Raw genomic sequence first — 18,434 nt, forward strand, 5'->3', positions numbered from 1 at the left:
CACTAAGTAGAACCTTGAAACATAATTCCTTTTTCTGCTCCGTGTGTGAGTGTCTGTTTCTGTGTCCAAGTTGCACGAAAACAAACAAATAGTTAAACACTCGGAGATATTCGGAGCTGTCAATGACATGGATATGCAACCGCCGACGAGAAACAGCGGCCACAAAAACAATCGAACGGGCCAGAAACCAAAGCCAAAACCAAAGCTAAAATAAAGTCAAAGCCCGAAACCCCTTTCCCCCCTCCCCCCGCCTGGTACCACATGTATTTGCCAGTACCAGTGCCAGTGCCAAATCAAAACGTCAAATTATAATTGTCTACGAGTTCTCGTTTTTCTCGTTGATACCGTGTACTTTGGAGAACAGAAGGTAGATTTCATTCGTGACAGTCGGAACTTATAAAGTATTTATTGCATGTATCTATATCTGTAATGGAGATCGATATAAAACTTATATTTGATGGAAATTATATAAATTGGATGACTATAACAGATGGAAATCCAGCTATGGAACAGATGTCACATCCATAGTCTTAAAGATATGAAGTTCATATTTGGTGGAGTGATATTTTTCGATATATTTTAATGGCTTCCAAAAGAGATCCTTCTGCCACTTTGGATGGACTAAAAAGTCCATATATTCTTCTACTAATCTTTTCTACAAATTATAAATCTAATTACCGAGGGTATTCCTCAGTCGCATACCCATTTGTACTTATATTTTTGTGGCTTTTTTTTGCGGCTAGCATTGTTGGCACGAGCAGCGCAAAAACAGTTAGAGAGCACGAAGACCAAACCCAACAAACGACACCCACGCCTCAAAGCTTAAAGGCACAGACAGAGCCAGAGCTCATGTGGCAGCCCCAGCAGGAAACCCAAAGAAAAAACCGAAAGCCAAGAAAAGCGCTCAAGCGCAACGAGGGGCAGATCCCCCAGTCCCCTTCCCCCCTAGTCCCCCGCGTGTGGCATTGACTGCAGTCCACCACCGCGAAGTCGCAGTGGAAGTCGAAGTGGCAGGCGGAATCGCAGTCCGAGTCCGAGTCGAAGTCGAAGTTGCACTCTAAGTGGGCAATGCGACGAGGTCAGGCATTTGGAGTCGCAAGTCCCTGCCACAAGCCGCTGCCCAAGACTCCAATCCGCACATAAATTAGTCAGAGTTGCATGCAAAATGAGCCACTGCCCCATGCCGCATGCTGTGTGTGGCTGCGACTGCGACTCTGGCTGTGGCTGCCTCGTCGTCAAACTGTCTGGGTTAACATTCTGTCGATTGGCAATTAGCTTCGATCTCCTCCAAGTCGCCCCTTTGCTTCGAGCTCCCAAAACCATTGCCCCTAGAGTCCCGTGCCCCATGCCTCATGCCTCATGCCCCATTGCTCATTGCTCGATTGTTCAATTTTCGGTTAATTGGTTCTGATTGTTTTTGGGGCGTGTAGTTGATTTTTTACCGCTTTTTTCTGTGTGTTGTGCGGCATGAGGGGAGGTCCAATTTTGACTCAATGTTGAATTATTTTTCAAACAAAATTATGTACTTTAACTTTTAAGAGGGTGCTATAATAATGTTCAAGTGTTTCGCTAAGGAATACGATAGAGTGGAGAGTTTAAAAGGGGAGAGATCTCGAGTGGGAAATGAAGATCTCACATATGCCACTTGAAAATTGCTGTGATTTAATGCTGATACCATACATATCTGATAGATACTTATATGATATATTCTACTATATATAAGAATAATAATTGCTTCCAATCGGAGATCTGAAGTCCCATCTGCATTCTGATCTCATTATTCCTATCTTCCTTTACTTATTCCCTTACTTCTTCATATTTCTAATACATTCTCAATCTCTAGAATTATTCAAATTCTATTCAGATTTTCTTGAAGAACTTCTTGTATATATCTCTCATATTTCTATATCTGTGGTACATATCACTATACAGATTTCTAGTACCATCAAATAAATAATCCGCTACTCAAATCTCTTCTCAACTTTAGTCCGATTTCTTTTCAATCTTTCAGAACCATTTTGTTCTGTATCCAATCCGATCATCTGTAATTTATACCCAGTCAAGTACGACATAACCAATTATTTATAAGACCCTTTAGTCCCTAATTCCTAATCCCTATCTAGCATTCAAAGAGTACTCCCTATTTCGCGTTACCCCACAGAAAAGCCAGAAAATCGTTTTGCCCAGACCCAAACGAATGCCAATTACGAATGATTGGCAAGTCGCAAATGATGGCTTGATAAGTAGTTTCCAGATCTCCATAGTACTAAGTATTCGAAATGCCAATGCCAATTCTTGTGACTAATGTGCAAACCATATCTCCATCTTTTTGTTTTTCATTGCAGGTATGCAAAATCTGTCTATGTCTCTGTGGCGGCAGCAGCACTCGCATTGAAGGTCACTGCAAATGGGCATCACCTGTAGTAAGTTGCATGTAAAAACGTTGTCTAATTATCACCAAAGACGGAACGGGACGGGGTTCGGTCTCGGCTCCGTGGTTACTGGTGGGTGTGGGCGGGGGTGGGGGTGGGGGTGTGACCCACGCGTCATCTCCGAGTCACTGTCGCTGTCATAACGAGGCTCCCGCCATCTTCGAGTCTGCGGGGCCGTCCGTTTGTTGTCTCCGACTGACGACTGGCTGCCGTCTGTTACTGAAACTGGAACTGCAGCTGAAACTGAAATTGAAATGGAAACTGAAATTGAAACTGATGCCAAGACGAGACGAGAGTCTCCCGTATCCGTCTCGCGTCTCCGCTAACGACTTGAGGCATTTACATCAAAATGCGGCATCGTGCCTCAAGCAATTATATTTTCATGTGGTTCATGTTGGATGGATGGATGGATGGATGATGATGTTGTTGCTTTTGTTCTGGCAAAAGTTTTGCTATAAATTAATTAAATGGAAAATAATCGTGTGCAGTCGCAGTCGCAGCAGCCGCAGTAGCAGCAGAGGAGAGCAGAGCCCGTGTTCTGTTCTTCAGAGAGACACCGACACCGACAGACCAGACAACAAACGAAGCCGAGTCTTAAATGCTTTTTGTAATTTTAATTGCTCCGCGCCAAATACTCTGTGTGTGTTGCCAAATATGGAAGCTTCAACTTGCAACTTGCAATTGCGCCACGGAGGGAGGTGGCTCCTCTGACACTGCGAAAAAAAGGAAGTTGAGGGGGAATGGTTCCTTCATTCCAAACACACTCTTTCATATAGTAAATCGTATGAAGACTTTCAAAAGTAATATGGAAATATCTGATGATCCTTGTTAAACATTTATGTTGAAAGAAAATTCAGGAAAAACTCTTCTTCTGTCGGAAGTTGTTTGTTTTCTCTCAGTGTAGTGTCTTCCCAGCAAGTGGTGCCACTAACTTACGACAGCCACTGTGTTGCCTCGTTCTTCTGCAGCTGCTGCTAGTGCTGCTGCCACGATAATGTCTCTGTTTACTTACCGCAGTGGCAACACAGCACACAACTTCCTCTCCTTTCCGCCTCGATTTCTGTCAAATTAAATGCTGCCAAAAGCGAGTGCATCACGAAAGGTTTTTCCCTTCAACGAAATCCATTGCCACCCGCAATCGTTGTTGTTGTGCCCCTGCCCCTGCCTCTGCCTCTGCCCCTGTTTTTGCCTTTGCCACTGCTGTCATATACATATCTCGAACTCGTACTCGAAGTCGTACTCGTATCTGTATCTGGTTATCCGTCAACTTTGTTGCAGAGATTGGGGAATAACTTTTCATCTCTGGCGTTGAATAATGTATGTGGATGTGGATGGTTGCTGGTGCTGGTGCTGGCTTGAGGTGCGAGAGGGGGAGGGAGGTGACGGTTGGATGAACTTGGAGCTGAATGTCAATCGAATCGGTAATGTCCTTGATTGACAAGTCATGAAATAAGCAAAAGTCGAGATGAAATCGAATATTTTTAGAATTGAAAAACCGATTTTTGCACACAGCCAGGTTTTTTAATGGAATGCTAGATATATATATTTTCATATTTATGAACATATGGATCAAGATAGCTTAACCTGTTTTCGATTAGTATTCTAATGAGTAGTTCGTCAAGATATCGATTTGGTAATCGATCTCAACTTTTCATTGAAATTCGAATTGCATTTTATGATTTTACTTACGATATGAACTTTAAATTAATTTACACGTACGAGTACATTTATAAATATTCCCCCATGTATCGATAATTAATCAGTGTCGATTATTTAACAGCAAAATCAAACTACAAATTCATGAATATCATAGAACACATACCACATTGACAGAACTGCTCACCAATACATCGATGTTTCTTATCAATAGCTTTTGTTCTGTTATCTTTTATCGATAGTTTGCTTTCAGCACTTAAAAGTCATTGAACTCCACGACTTTTTATTCAATTTAAATTAATCATTAAATTGGTTATTCCACTCCACAGTCAGTCACTCGCAGTACCTCAGAGTCCTTTGAACACAAAACAGATTTTTAAATGCATTCATCAACCCCCCTCCCTCCCCTACTGCTGCCTGCTGAGGAGAGGCGATGCTCAAAAAGGGCTCAAAGTGAAGTTCGACCCCTGGGCCGTTGGTCTTTTGTTTTGGCCACAGCGTGCGCGGTTGGTGGGGATTGGGGGCCATCTCATATTGAATTACCAAAGTACAGTGAGCACTCCTCAAACACACACACACACACACACACACACACAGACATACACACATACACAGTGAAAAGCTCAAAGCTCTTTTGTTTGCCTTTTTGCGCTTTGTGCATGCCAAAATAAAAGGTAAAGAGAAGGAGTGGAGGAGTGTGGTGTGGGGGAGTGTTTGGGTGGGGGGTTGCCTGGGCGTTGACGGAGTTGTAGGCGTGGGGAAGGAGGCATGGTCCCTGGGCAGTGTCCGCTCCACAACCCAACCAAACGAACGTTGAGTGACGGACAAACAGACGGACGGGATTGGGTCTGGCGCGGGGTCTCTGAGTGACTGACAGACGAACGGACTGACGGACTGCCGGACTTCATGACTGACGTACTTCATGACTGACATGCCCATTTCGCATGCCTTTGTGTTTTTTCTTTTTTTTTTTTTTTTTTTTGGCCTGCTTACCACCGCCCCCACATGCTCCTTACCAGCCCTCCTCCACTCCTACTCGATAGGCCTTTTCGTATTCCTTTCTTTTTGGCGCAAAAGTTTTTTTTGTATTTTGTTTATATTACGTGTCGCTCGCGCTTCAAGGCGGCGCGGCACTGCCACAGTGCCTCACGGACTGACAACTTCAATCAGCATCAAAGACATGGAGCCGACTCTGGACAATGCCACGCCCTACCCTGGTCTGGTCTGGTCTGGTCATGTCGCGCGGGCTTCGCTTGAAGTTCGGCTGTGTAATTGGAGCGAAGTTGGGGGTTTTATTCCGTTTTTGTTTTCATTGTGGGTGTTGGCACTCTCCCCCTCCCACTCTACCAGACATATCCACATATGTGGGGGGTTAATTGTGGAGAAGGCGACTAGGGGGTTAAGTGTGTGAGATAGGGAAAGGGATAGGGGAAAAAAGTCAAAATAGAAGAGACCTAAATTCAACGATCTTTCAGTTGAGGTTTTACTGTACAACCCCTGCTCTGGCATGCATGGGCATGCCTCAAGCGTGACTTTATATTGACCTCGCGCATACCCCGCATACATACGCAGCATATTCAGCCGACCATCCATCCCCCCTTCCCCATTCCCATGCGCATTTCCCATTCCAATCCATTTCCAGCCCACACAAATATGCCGCCAGCTTCCATACGAGACAGTTTGTCTGCCTCGCTCGCTCGCTACGCTCTCTTCTCTTTTGATCCCCTCCAGCACACTGTCTCTGCACCGCTTCCTCTTTGCTTCGATCCACTCTCCTCCTCTGCTCCTCTGCTCTCTGCCTGCGCAGCGCTGTCGCTTTCAAAGTTATTTTTATTGATGAAGCGTACAAATTGAGAAAGAGAGAGAGTGCAAACGAGCGAAAGACTGCACACTGTACACGAAAGAGCGAGAGAGTGAGCATACAAATGCAGCAACAATGTTGGCCCGTGGCCCCCATGGGCGAATTGTATATGAAACTTTGCGTGCATATAACGTTGGAGGATATTGAATTTATGTTGCGGCAACAATGTTGCTGTTGATTCAGCTGCTGCAGCTTTTGCTTCCTCTACTACTCCTGCCTCTCCGTCTCGTGCCCCCGACCAACCATCCATCCCCATGACAGTGACAAACGGTCCCAAGATTGATTCGTCGTCGCCGCCCAGACATTATTGCAACTTGTGTGGTCCGGAATCTGCCGGACTTCCCTCTCTTCTCTAGTCTTTTTTTGTCGTTATCAGCAGCGGTCCATTTAAGCATTGAGAGTGCATTTTCTAATTCACACTTTTTTCCCACTGCTGATGCTGACTCTTCCCTCTGTCTGCTCCTCCGCCGATTCCTCTGCTCTTCCCTCTGCCTGCTCCTCTGCCGGTGCCTCTGCTGTTCCTCTGTTCCCAGCGTGTGACGACGTTGGCGTTTTTACGCGTCGTGTCTGTCTGCCGTTTGGCAAGCGACAAAGACGAGAGAAAAGCTAACCTCGGGATAGACGAAGCTTACAATACCCTACAGAGCATGCAATACTGCTACTTCCTTTGTTCCATCGCACCCCACTGCTCAAAGTCAAGGTACTTCCTCGCCAAAAAGTGTATCCAAAGGCAGCGTCAGAGAGCAGTGACAGAAATACTGAAGTGAGAACGTATCGAAGACCACACACAGCGTACAGTGCAACGAGAGAGAGGGGCGGCATGGCATTCGTCTAGGTCTAAGCCTCAGTTTTGCGACGTGATGAATGAGCAGCGACAACATCAGAGACGACGACGCACATGCAACAGGCATCAGCAGCAGCGAGGAGGGGCTTGGGGATTGGGTATATGGTCAATCTGCCCCGCTGTCAGCTTTGTGTGACTCTCTGTCAACGTCGACGCTTTTAGCCAGTGCCTCGCCTCGCCTTACCCCCACCTCCTCCCCCTCAGACGGCGGCGCTTTTAATTTGCAAATGAGCAAAGTCTGGAGATCCGATACGATTCCACCTTGCCCCCTCTCTCTCTCTCGCTGACAGACGACCCCTGGAATGCCACGTGATATGAAACGGAATCCTATCCTTAGTTTGTTCATAGTTTTTGGGCACACGTGCGTTCCGGGAAACGCACACAATCCGAAAATATGAGAACTTTTTCCCAACATTGTATGAGGGGATAATTCTCAACGTTTTACACATGTGGGAATTACTTGTGGAATTAAGAACTGAACTGAAGGAAATGATACAATGTTTGTGGTTGTTGAGGGGGAATGGATGGACGGATGCTACAATGTTGAGTGTTATACGAGCACAACTTTTTGTTAGAGAAACTCTTGGCGCCAAGATTCATAATAAGAGAATTGGTTTCCCAAACTTTTATTTTAATTTGGGAGCATTGGTATGGTATTTGGGATCTCATAGTACACACACATACATACATATACATATAACCATCAATATGTACGTATAATCATTTATCGTATGAATCATATGAGAAATCTATATGGCTTATAGAAATTGTAACTAAGATTTAATATGAAATTGTATCTGGGATGAGATTCAGATTCAGATAGAGTTTTTCTTATAAGGTTGCATACAAATATGTACATTTCATCAACATCCCATATTAGTTTGAATACAGTTTCAAGTTACAAATATTTCCAATAGTAGGTACATACCTTAAAGAAATCTATTTCTTCTAGAAAATTCACATTTTTCGGTGTAAAAACCTTTTAAACTCTTCATATACCTTCCCCCGCTCCATCTAGGGTTCGGAACTCCTCCACAAACCAATTATTTCCGTACCTATCGAAGCAGCGTCAACAAAAGAAGTGGAAATAAAACCATTTGGATGTCTTTCGCCTAGGAATTTGTTGTTTTCGCTGGCTCAGCATTCGGCATTCCGCCATCCGCCGACAGACAGGAAGACAGACAGACAGATACAAGAAAACATGGCAAAAGGGTTGCAGAATGAGAGGCGGATTGGGGGAGGGGGACAGCTTTGTAGTAGAAGTCTATGTCTGGCTTTAGTTTTTTGGGATTTGGCTCAATGCCATTCCCGGAATTGTTTGTCTTTTGTTTTTCACAATCCCCGTCTGCGGATGGATGGTCGCGGCTTCGGGAATCGAGTTTGGTTCAGTTTTTTCTTTTTTTTTTTTGGGGTTTGTTTAGATGTTTGTGCTTTGATGATGATGATGATGCTGGCACAGCATATAACGACGACAACAACAGGCCGCCACGCACCGTTGTCCAGCTTCCAGGAACAGAAAAAACGGAGAGTGGAGTCTGGAGTCTGAAGTCTGTGGTCCCCATTCATAGGCCATTTGCTGGATTGTCGATTGAATTACAGCCAAGGCAACGACGAATGCCGCTCCATTCGCTGTTGAACTTGTTTTGAATGCTATTTGATTTCGTTGGTTTCGCTGGAACCCCAAGGATCGTTAAGCAATCATCATCATCGTGAACTATCCCCCATTCACTGGAAGTAGGGCAGACTTCATTTGTTGATGGGTTCGCAAAGGCGAATGAGTGACCCATTTCGGGGGAAGCCGCATGAGAGCACCTCTCACTATCCACTTCACTCCCAGAGTCCACTCCACATCCACCACCGCCTACCCGAAACGAGAAAAATCCCATAAATTATAAACAGAAGAAATATTCGAAAGAAACAAATGTCAACTCCACATCGTGTGGGTCAGAGGCCTATTACAAATATAGAAAATTTGTAAAGATGTAGTCTTTGTTGCACCGAAGTTTCGGATACTCTTGGATTTTAGAGACTACTAAAAGTTTTCCTACCGCTTTCATCTTCATTGGAAAGCGGCAATACCCTCATTCAAAGGTATTCAAATAATAGAAATCAGAAACGAAAATCCAAAAACACTCCGTGGTCGTTTTAAAATATATGTCTGGCAGATAAAATCTATCTTTTGGATATCGTAAAAATCAAAATTGTGTCAGAAATGCAACCCACCAACCGCCTCCCACATTTCTGTGATTTGTGTATCTCTTGCCTTCGTTTCCAATATATGAGGAAACAGCATCGACCTGGCAATCTATGCTAATCAGTCTCCCACATGGCTGATGATGGTCCCAGACCTCCGTCTGGCATAAAAAACTTGTCTAGCCAAAAATACATTGGTTCGGTTTCGTTTTTGGTGTTTCTGGTTCCCTGTATTTGGAGGTGTCTTCATTTGCAGCAAATGAATTTATTATTTATTAATAGACACGCGTAATTTAATGTGACACCTAGGCATCTCATTAAAAGCGTATTAGCCATGGTTCTCTGTCTGCCGTCCGCCTGCGGGAGAGTGGAGAGTGGACACACTCGTAAAGGGTTAACGCCAGCCACAAATCTGAAATTCGTTGAGCCATAAAACTATTTACGGTACGATTTGGTATTAGAGTGGGATTAATGTGAGAATGTTGACGAGTGATAAATGCGCGGCGAGAGATTTATTTAATCATTTATATGGCATAGCTAGATCTGGGAAGAACAGTTAATTATTAGAAGCAAAAACTATGGGTTTTGGGAAGTACATTTCCAGTGGTATTACACTCTCTTTAGGCTAAAGGATAAATTTATACTTGTTTGAGGAAACTCATTTCTTATATGGAAAGATTCACTTAAAGCTGTATGTATTTTCTCTCAATTACAAAATTGCCCTTCCCTAATTACTATCCTCAAAATCTAGGAAAACCTTTCACCCATTCAAACGTATCTGTAATCTTCAAAAGCAACTCTCTGAAAAGAACCCCCTACCCTCTCCCCGCTATAGAAAACTTTCTTTAAACTGCAAACTATCCTTAATTAACGCCTACAAAACTGTGGACGGGTCTGTTGGGCTCCGTTCCGCCCACTTGATGACAGTTAACCACACTTTTGGCCATAATCGTAATTGGGTCCGTCTGCCTCCCCCTCGCAGCTGCTGTTAGTGCTGTTGGTGCTGCTCCCTAGAACAGAGATCAGGTGCTAGATGCCCGATTAACCGTAAAACGGATGGTGGATAACGGGAAACGTGAAACATTAACAGTAGGCGACGGCGACGGCAGCGGCAGCGGCAGCGGGGCCAGCGTCAAAGCTAAAGGGCAGCGACGAGACGCCAACGCAGACAGCGACGCAGACAGAGCAGGAGAGATAGAGAGGGAGAGAGCAGCTGTGCTTAGAGCAAGGTATATTACATTTAACGGTGCGGTGGGTGACCTATCTGCTTCTTACTCACTCTCCCATCTGGCACTCTTTATGTAATAGGTGCAACAGACATGAGAACACTCTCTGGTAGCGCCTTACCTTGTCTGCATAAATACATATACACTGTGTTGGAGTATTGCAATCAGCAGAGGAAAAGAGGATGAGAGACGCAGGATGGATAGACCAAATGCAAGGCAACATAAATAAGCAGAGAGGCAAAAATTGTCTTTTATGATAGCTGTTAGAAAGGGAAAGATGTAGCTAGAAAGAGAGCAGTAGAGTGGGATAGCCAGCAGGAAGACTGCAAAAGAGACTGGAGGACGGGGGAGCGTAAAGAGGCGGTTACAGAGATGCGGCTGCATTTGAGTTCTGTTATGTTCGGTTTTTTTTTTGTATTCCTTTTGCCATTTGCTTCGGCGCTGCGTTGCTCTTCCTTCCTCTGCCGCTGCCGCTGCTGCTGTTGTTGCTGCGCCTCTGGGGCACTTAAAGGTGCAGCGCGTGTGCCAACGCATAAGCGAGTGAAGGAGAGAGTGGATGGGGAGGGGGAGGGAGGGGATAAGCAACGGGAAGGGCAAGGGAATGTGGCGCAAAATAAGCGGAAAGCACAAAACACAATGTTGCGCAAAGAACGTTGAACTCTTGCCTCTGCCGCTGCCTCAGCCTCTGCCTCTGCCTTTGCCACTTTGGTGCATGTTACAGCAGTTCCAATGCAATGCTTACATCTGTGTCTCCGTATACGTAAGTGTGTGTGTGTGTGATTTTTTTCATAATTTTTCATTTTTACGCATTGTTGGGACATTTGAAAAAAATACAGCAGCGAGAGCGAGGGAGAGAGAGAGAGACTTGTACGTAACCCCAGTTACCCTTCAACTCAGTACCACCCACTCCCCCTTCTAAGAATGGCAGCATTTTGCACTCTACGTAATTGGGGGGAGAATGCCGCAGTGGGAGGGGTTCGGAATGGTAGTGGAAGTGGGAGAAGGAGCAAATCCTGGGAGAAATTTAAAATGCATTTAAAAGCAGAAAAGCAGGGAAACCCCTGGAAGGAGAGGAAATGGAACAGGGAAACCCCAGAAGCACAGGCAGAGGCACAGATGCAGCATCAAGGAAATCCCAAAAGAAAAACCAACCAAGAAGAAGAAAGAAATGTTACAGATTCAGAGTAACTGGTTCCTAGGCTAAGAAACTGTTTGCCTAACAGTTTTAGGGTAACTGTTCCAAATTAACCTCAGAAAAAGAGCCACATAGCAAGGCAGAAGACTCTCAAGGCCTGTTAAAGTACAGATCCAACTCTCATTCGTATGTGTGTGAAAAGCACATCAAGTGAATAAAGTATCTCTCAAACTGTTTGTTTCCTTCTGAGGTTGAAGTTCATACCACCCACGGTTGTGAGGGCGGATGAGGAGCCACCCTTTGCCATTCATATGATTCGCGGGCGCGAGTACAGTTTGAGAGCAAGCCTAGCGTCTCCAACTTCACAGTTTTACAAGCCATTTATTGTGTAAAGCTTCAAAAACTGTCGCAGTGCTGTCAAAACTAATGTTAGTGCGACATACAGGAACGACTTGACATTCTTGTCCCAGCATTATGACAGTTTAAGAGCCACTTCACTTCCACACCAGAGAGTGTCACAGAAAATATACAGTTTGTGAGTTGGTGTAGCTTCAGTAAAGCAGCGCTGCTTTAACTGTTCAAAGAGAAACACTAAGCACTAAAAAAGACGATCATAACATGTCTATTTTTCAAAGAACTGACCAGAAATGTTTCCCCTCATTTATATTCGGGAAACGCCAAAGGAACCCCAGGAACCCCCAGCATCCAATCTCAATATCAGTTTAAAAGCCACTTAGCCTGCAGTTGTGGTGTTGCAACTGCAACTGTCTTTGCAGACAGATTTCCCGGCTGTCATAGATTTTCTTTCTGGTGCTAGTGTTGTTGCCACATCCTCCATCCTCTGGGGCTGTCATAATGTTTGAGGATAATGCGGCCTGAAACCATTTTGTTTGTAATTGGCATAAGAGTCTCTAATTCCAAATGCATTTATTATTTCGACATGGCCAAAAGACAAGTTCTTGGCACGCAATGGCAGTGGAGGTTTAAGCCAACTCTAAGCCGAAAGCCAGAGACCAAAGACCAAAGAGAGACTCCAGAGCCCAGTCTTTAGTCTTCAGTCGGGAAACAGAGAAACAGATCAGCGAACGAAAGAGAAGAGAACTCGTTTCTCTGTTACTTCTGATATTATTTTTGTAAGTTTTATTTTTTATTTTTTTTTGCTTTTTTTGAGATTTTTACATTTGCCTGAAGTGCGGAGACGAAGGACGGGGGGAGACTGCGGCAGAGGACCTTGCCGTACAAAAAAAAATAAAGAAGAAAACCTGATTTTTGTTTATAGGATGGAGACGGGCCCCAGTACCATAAAAAGCAGAGGAAGCAGATATAAAGCGAACCCAATCTGGTTTGCCTTGCAACATGATGTCTGTGAAAAGAGGCACGTAAAGAGGCAGTGGGGGGACACAAAGGGGGGATTTCAGACATCTGCGGCATTTCAAGGTCTGACTCAGCAAATCGAGGAAATAAACACGAGGTTGCAAAAAGGAAACGGGGGGCATGGGGCAGGAGGCAGCAGCTTCAGCAGCAGGCTGCGCCCTTTTGTGCCAGCCACGCCCCCCAACCATACGTCCATCCATCGAGCCACATTCCAGTTATGGCCAGAACCCTCCAGACACACCTAGTTTTGTGCTCTTTTTTTGGGCATCTTCCTCCGCTGTATGTTTGTCTGCGGTTGCTGTTCCTCTGTCTTTGCCTCTGTCGTCTGTTGGCCAAGTTATTGAACTCGCCCTCCGCTGCTCCTCCTCCTGCTCCTCCCTTCGTTTCTGGTCAATTGTTTACCTGTAGTTTAATCACACATGGCTGGAACCAGGAACCCCTGGAACCCAGAGAGACAGAGAGAGAGGGAGAGGTTCCGGGCGCCAGCAGAGAGACATATCAAATATCATTTGAGGCGGCTTCAAACGATGCCGACAAATGTGACAACAGCAAAGAGCAACAACAACAACAATCATTTGGTTAAGGTTCGCTTTTTGCAGAGTATTATTTAAATTATAAACTGACCAAAAGGCGGGGCCAGAAGTCAGAAGAAGGCAGAAGAAGTCACATCAAAGAGCTCGCTGCTTGACTCTCTTCCTGTCAATGACCCCATGACACAGAGGCACGGCAGGAGGCAAGGGTCTTGAATTACCTTCTCAGCGGCTTCTCTAGGCAACAAAAACAAAGGGTTAATAGAGGGGAAAGAAAGGGTTAACGGTTGAGGGTCCTTTGTAGTTCCACCGAAAACTTTTGCGAGCAACAGTGGAAAACATCAAGAAAAACAAAGAAACAGAAGCAAAAAAACAACAACAAGTAGGGTTTCAATTACATAAACAAAGTGCCGCCAACAAAATGGGTGACAGAACCACCCCCCACCCCCCATCTACAAGAGTACTTTGTGGCTTTTCTTCAGATAAACCCTTAACCTATCTTAACATGTGGCACAAATGCATACACTGAACGAAAAAGTTGTGCAACAATGTTCTACAATGATTGAATATGGGTTCCAAAAAGAAGTTCTCCATAATATCTCTTGTAGAAGATACAAATTATCCAACTATTCTTGAGTACTAGAGAGACGATTTTGATGATTCCCTTCCGTTTTTAGATCGAATTATGTCTAGCTTGAGCCGATTCTCCCCAATTTTTTTTGTTTAGTTCTTCAATATAATATATTATAAGTCTAACATTTATCTCTCCTGCATGTTCGGGATCGGTTCGGTTTATAGCGTCATGAGACAGCGCCCCTCGATTGGTTGTGCGGAAAAAGTCTGGTGTGGGCTTCTACTGGTGTTGAATGAGCCACTTGCATATCAACGTCCGCTCTAACCTAAGAATAAGGACAATGGGATAATATAACCATTTTTATAGCCCCGTTTTCAATTGTAGATGGAAGATCACAATTCTCTTTTGCTTTTCCCCTATTTCCCCCAGTGTAAACGGAAGCCCAAATGCGAGGAAAGACACAATGAAATCAGCAATTACAAATATTTAAGACTCACTTGGCCATGTCCAGGCTGTTGCCACTGCTGCCCCTGTTTTTGGGCTGTTGGCGCCACTTGCGCCATTAAAATTTTGATTGTAATTATGGCCATATAGTCGCCTCCTCCATCACCCTCCCCTTCCTCCTTCTGTTCTGCGAGTCGTCGCCAGCAAAGGTGCCACATCAATTCACCCACTTTGCATGCCCATGCCCCTGCCTCTCTTTCTATCGCCCCTGCCCTCCGCCCAGTCGTTCTCTGCTGTGCTCTGTGTTTTATGGGGGGCCAAAGTCCAGAGGCGAAAAATGCTGAAATTGCCATTCAATGCAAATGCATTGCTGAAATGGAAAATAGAAAATGCGAATGCGAATTCGAATGCCCCTACGACTGGGGACTGCGGACTGCCAGAAGCAATCCAAATCCAAATGCGAATAATATTTTCTCTGCCATGCGCCATTTGACACATGGAATGCCAAGAGGGGGGGGCCACAAAGGGGGTCAAGCAGTGTGGCAGCCCAAATGCGGGAGGGGGTCGAGAAGATAGGGAGGCATAACTCATACGCAGTGTGTGACGACGAAAAGAAATTTCCCTCCAATGAAGAGAAAATACAATGAAAATGGTACTAGTGTGCGGGACAAGTGGAAGATAGAGAGAAGTGGATGGGGATAGCAAGGGACAAGTGGCGAATAGGGAAAGAGAGCCTGAGTGTGGGGCAAGTGGCAGATAGAGAGAGTGCAGCAGAATAAACGAAAGATTCCCATTTGTATTTGCTTATAGTTTTTCTTAATTAATGATTGTTTTAATTGTTTAAATGAACATTATTTAAAATATTTATTGCACCAAATGGCAGAACATTTCTCTAATTGGCTGTGGACCCAGCACCCCTTTTAAACACGAATTTCCCCCACAAATTACTTCTCCCGAATCCGCAAATAAAGAGGCTGCCACTCCACTGCGATTGCTATCATTTGGCAGAATGACAGACCACCAGGTTGCAAGGTTGCTGTTTTGTTTGGTCACGTGCCGCGCCCCACCTTTTGTGGCATCATTCTCTCATCTCAATCAACGTTCCGGGATCCTTGGAGATCCTCCTTCTGCCCTGCACCTCACTCCATCTCTCTTTCTCTCTATCCCGGGGAACACAAAAAACGCTTTTATTTTGGCTCATTTTTCAGTTGTCTGCCCCCAAGGGGTGGGGCCTGGGCTCTGCCGCTCAACTACCGTTTTCCAGATGCAGATGCAGTTGCAGTTGCAGAGAGTTTCGTTTGCCTTTTGGCCATTTGGCTACTGCCATTGCCACTGCAACTGCAACTGGAAGAAGTAAGCACCGTAGGGGCAACCATCGGGGGCAACAATCGTCAGTTGGCGGCAATGTGGCAATTAACTCTTTGATGGATTTACTGCCCGCCGCTGATGTTGACGTCGCTGGCGGCAATGCTCTCCGCTGTCTGTAAAGTTTCCCTCTCTCTCACTCTCTGTAGAGTCTCTGCCCCACTCTATCTTTTCCTCTTTTTAATACCCATTAATCTCAAGGAAAAAGAATATGTTGTATTCGATAGAAGGAATGGTCTCAGATTTAAACAGAAGATCGTGAAAGGAGCCTCCTTCTTTGCCATACAATGATTTCTGTGATCTAGAATGTATGTACATTTTTATTTGACAGAATAACATATAAAGCTAATCATCACAATCGGACAAATATTTACATTTTGCCTGTGTTGTGGAATAGATGTGGTATCCAGAATTTCAAAGATAGAACACTCATATTTGTAATAGTCAATAGTTTTAGACTTCTAGAGTGATCTAGACTGAAGATTGGGTTCATTTTTACAGTCATTAGACCTGCATACACCAGGGTATTCCTCAGTCTGAGCCTCTTCTATGCCTCTCTTTTTGTTTTCCTATTAAAAATGGCCACGAAATGCGTTTTTCGACTGCAGCGGATGCAATGGCCAAGGAAAAGAAAAGAAAAAGAACAGAACAGAACCTAACCGAACCGAACACTCCACAATTATAAAATAACCATCATTTATAATGGTCGTCGTATTCTTCCCCCCACCATTCCACCCATTCCCCCATCCCCCCATTCCTATGCCCCTGTCTATGGACGCCGTCTGGCAAAAATATAGCCGCGGGCGCAATTCTCGATGCGAGCGGAAATGCAGCGAAACTGCAACTGCAACTGCCACCGAAGTTAGAGAGGGAGAGAGGGAGGGAAAACTGCGTGTGGATTTGAAATATTCTTCAGACATTTAGCGGCGCTTTTGGCTAGCAAAGCTGAAATTAAAGCCAAGATCCAACAGCCAAGAGCCAACAGCCAACAGCCAAGAGTTGCGGCAGCAGTTTTTCCGAGTCAGAGAAGCGTTTCAAATTACAGACACCAAATAAGCCGCCACCGCCGTTGCAATGACTCCCTAAACTTCAGGCACAGCCACAGCCATTACCCACCTCCCCCAGCTCCCCCACCTCGTCTCGGTTGCCGCCTCCGAAAACGGCAACTCCAACTGCAACTCCGCCGCCGACAATAAAATGCGTGGCAAAATGCAATTGAGAAATTAATTTCTTCCATTCATTCGGGCTCCTCTCTCTCGCCCTCTATAATTATAACTAATTTGTGTATGCGAGGAGATCCACTAGAAGCAGCAATAACAAGTGCAACATATGCAACAGAAAGACTGCAACATCAGCCATCAGCCCCAACAAAGTACATCCACACTCGACGGAAAAACGCCCCAAACAAACACTTGCTTTTGTAGGCGAAGAGAAGGGTCTTGAAGAAAGGTGGGGCTAATGCAGAAAGAGAGGGTTAGAAAGAGAGAGATTTATGCAAGCAGATCTGGTGGAGAAACTGTACTCATTTGTGGTCAAAAGAGACTAAACTTTAGGCTTAGAAATAGCCATACAAAGCAGAGGAATTTTTAGCTAAAACCATTCCAAGAACCTTTTCTAATCTCACTCCAAACACAGGTGAACACAGGAACCCCAAAAACCCGTGGAAATATCAGACGTGCCGCAACATCATGATAACCAAAGTATGCCGGCAGGAAGGAGGATGTCTAAGGACTGTAGCTGTCACCGTTCTAGATATATAGAATATATCTCTGGCCTTAACCGTATCCACACCAAAACCTAACCTTAACCACAGCGAATACCCATCATCAGCATCAGTAAACAGAACTTGCCTTCGACCTCACTTAACCTGCCACTGCCACGGCGCGTATTCTCCGCAGGAGATTCCGTGGTAGAGTAATTCTTTTGTGCATAAATAATTAGAAACTATCCGGAACAAACTCTGCCCTCAAATTAAAATAACAGACCTCAAGAGGAGTTTTCTAGTGGCGATGGAGAGAAAGAGCTTGTGAAGGGGGGTGTGGCATATAGTTTGTGTTTTCTGTGTTTTTTTTTTTCATCCAGGTCGATCTACTTCATCCAGGCGTGCTAATGAGCTGCACAACAGCCTCGATGGATGGATGGATGGATGCCACCCAGTGGCAGAGTGGCAGAGAGTCCATTCATATCTGATAGGCTGAGGGCTGGAGGCTGGAGGCTGGTGGGAGGGAGGGCAGTACTCTCCTCTCCAGTCACGGCGTAGGCGCACACTGGAGGCATGCAACCAAATGAAGTGCCAGAAATGCGAAGCGAAATTGCATAAACCTCTCGACCAAAACCCAATGTTCAAGTGGCAGACACGGGGGGTGTGGGTGGGTGGATGGGTGTACTCGGGGTGGGAGCGGGCGAAATACGAAATACTATATATATTTTTTTTTCAGTCCTCCGCCTCCTCCTTCGGTAACTGAGTTCATTAACATCCAAACTTAACGGAAAAAAAAAACGAGAGCAAAAACAAGGAGGTGCACTGCCCAGTCCTTGTCAAACTGTGTGGCTGGGTGGACCTGCTGCTGCTGTGGCATATCTACCCCAAGCGTTGGCAAATCTAAATGACTTTATTACTTTTTTTCACCATTTTTTCCTGCTGCTGCCATTTTTTTGCTCCCTCTGCAGCAAGCAGCCAGTCCTGCCACACAGCTCCTGCCACGGTAGCAAGCAGCAGTCCTACCACGTCCTCCTGCTGCTGCTTCTTCCACTCCACTGCTACTTTCATTTGAAATTCCCGCAAGGATGCAACAAAATG

The 18,434-nt window shown here is 45.0% G+C and overlaps 1 protein-coding gene across 2 annotated transcripts in view; it reads left to right on the forward strand.

The window, feature by feature from the left end:
- Positions 1 to 18,434, forward strand: part of Snoo (Sno oncogene) — a 114,227-nt gene that overhangs the window by 81,248 nt on the left and 14,545 nt on the right. The window contains exon 2 of one of the 2 annotated variants that reach the window (XM_033379436.1): positions 2,346 to 2,423. The exons of the other annotated variant lie outside the window; for it this stretch is intronic. Within the exon in view, the coding sequence (XP_033235327.1) occupies positions 2,346 to 2,423 (78 nt within the window). The remainder of the gene's footprint in view (positions 1 to 2,345; positions 2,424 to 18,434) is intronic. 2 annotated transcript variants of the gene reach the window in all.

This window comes from Drosophila pseudoobscura, chromosome 4 (assembly GCF_009870125.1).
Source record: "Drosophila pseudoobscura strain MV-25-SWS-2005 chromosome 4, UCI_Dpse_MV25, whole genome shotgun sequence".
Classification (NCBI taxonomy): Eukaryota; Metazoa; Arthropoda; class Insecta; order Diptera; family Drosophilidae; genus Drosophila; species Drosophila pseudoobscura.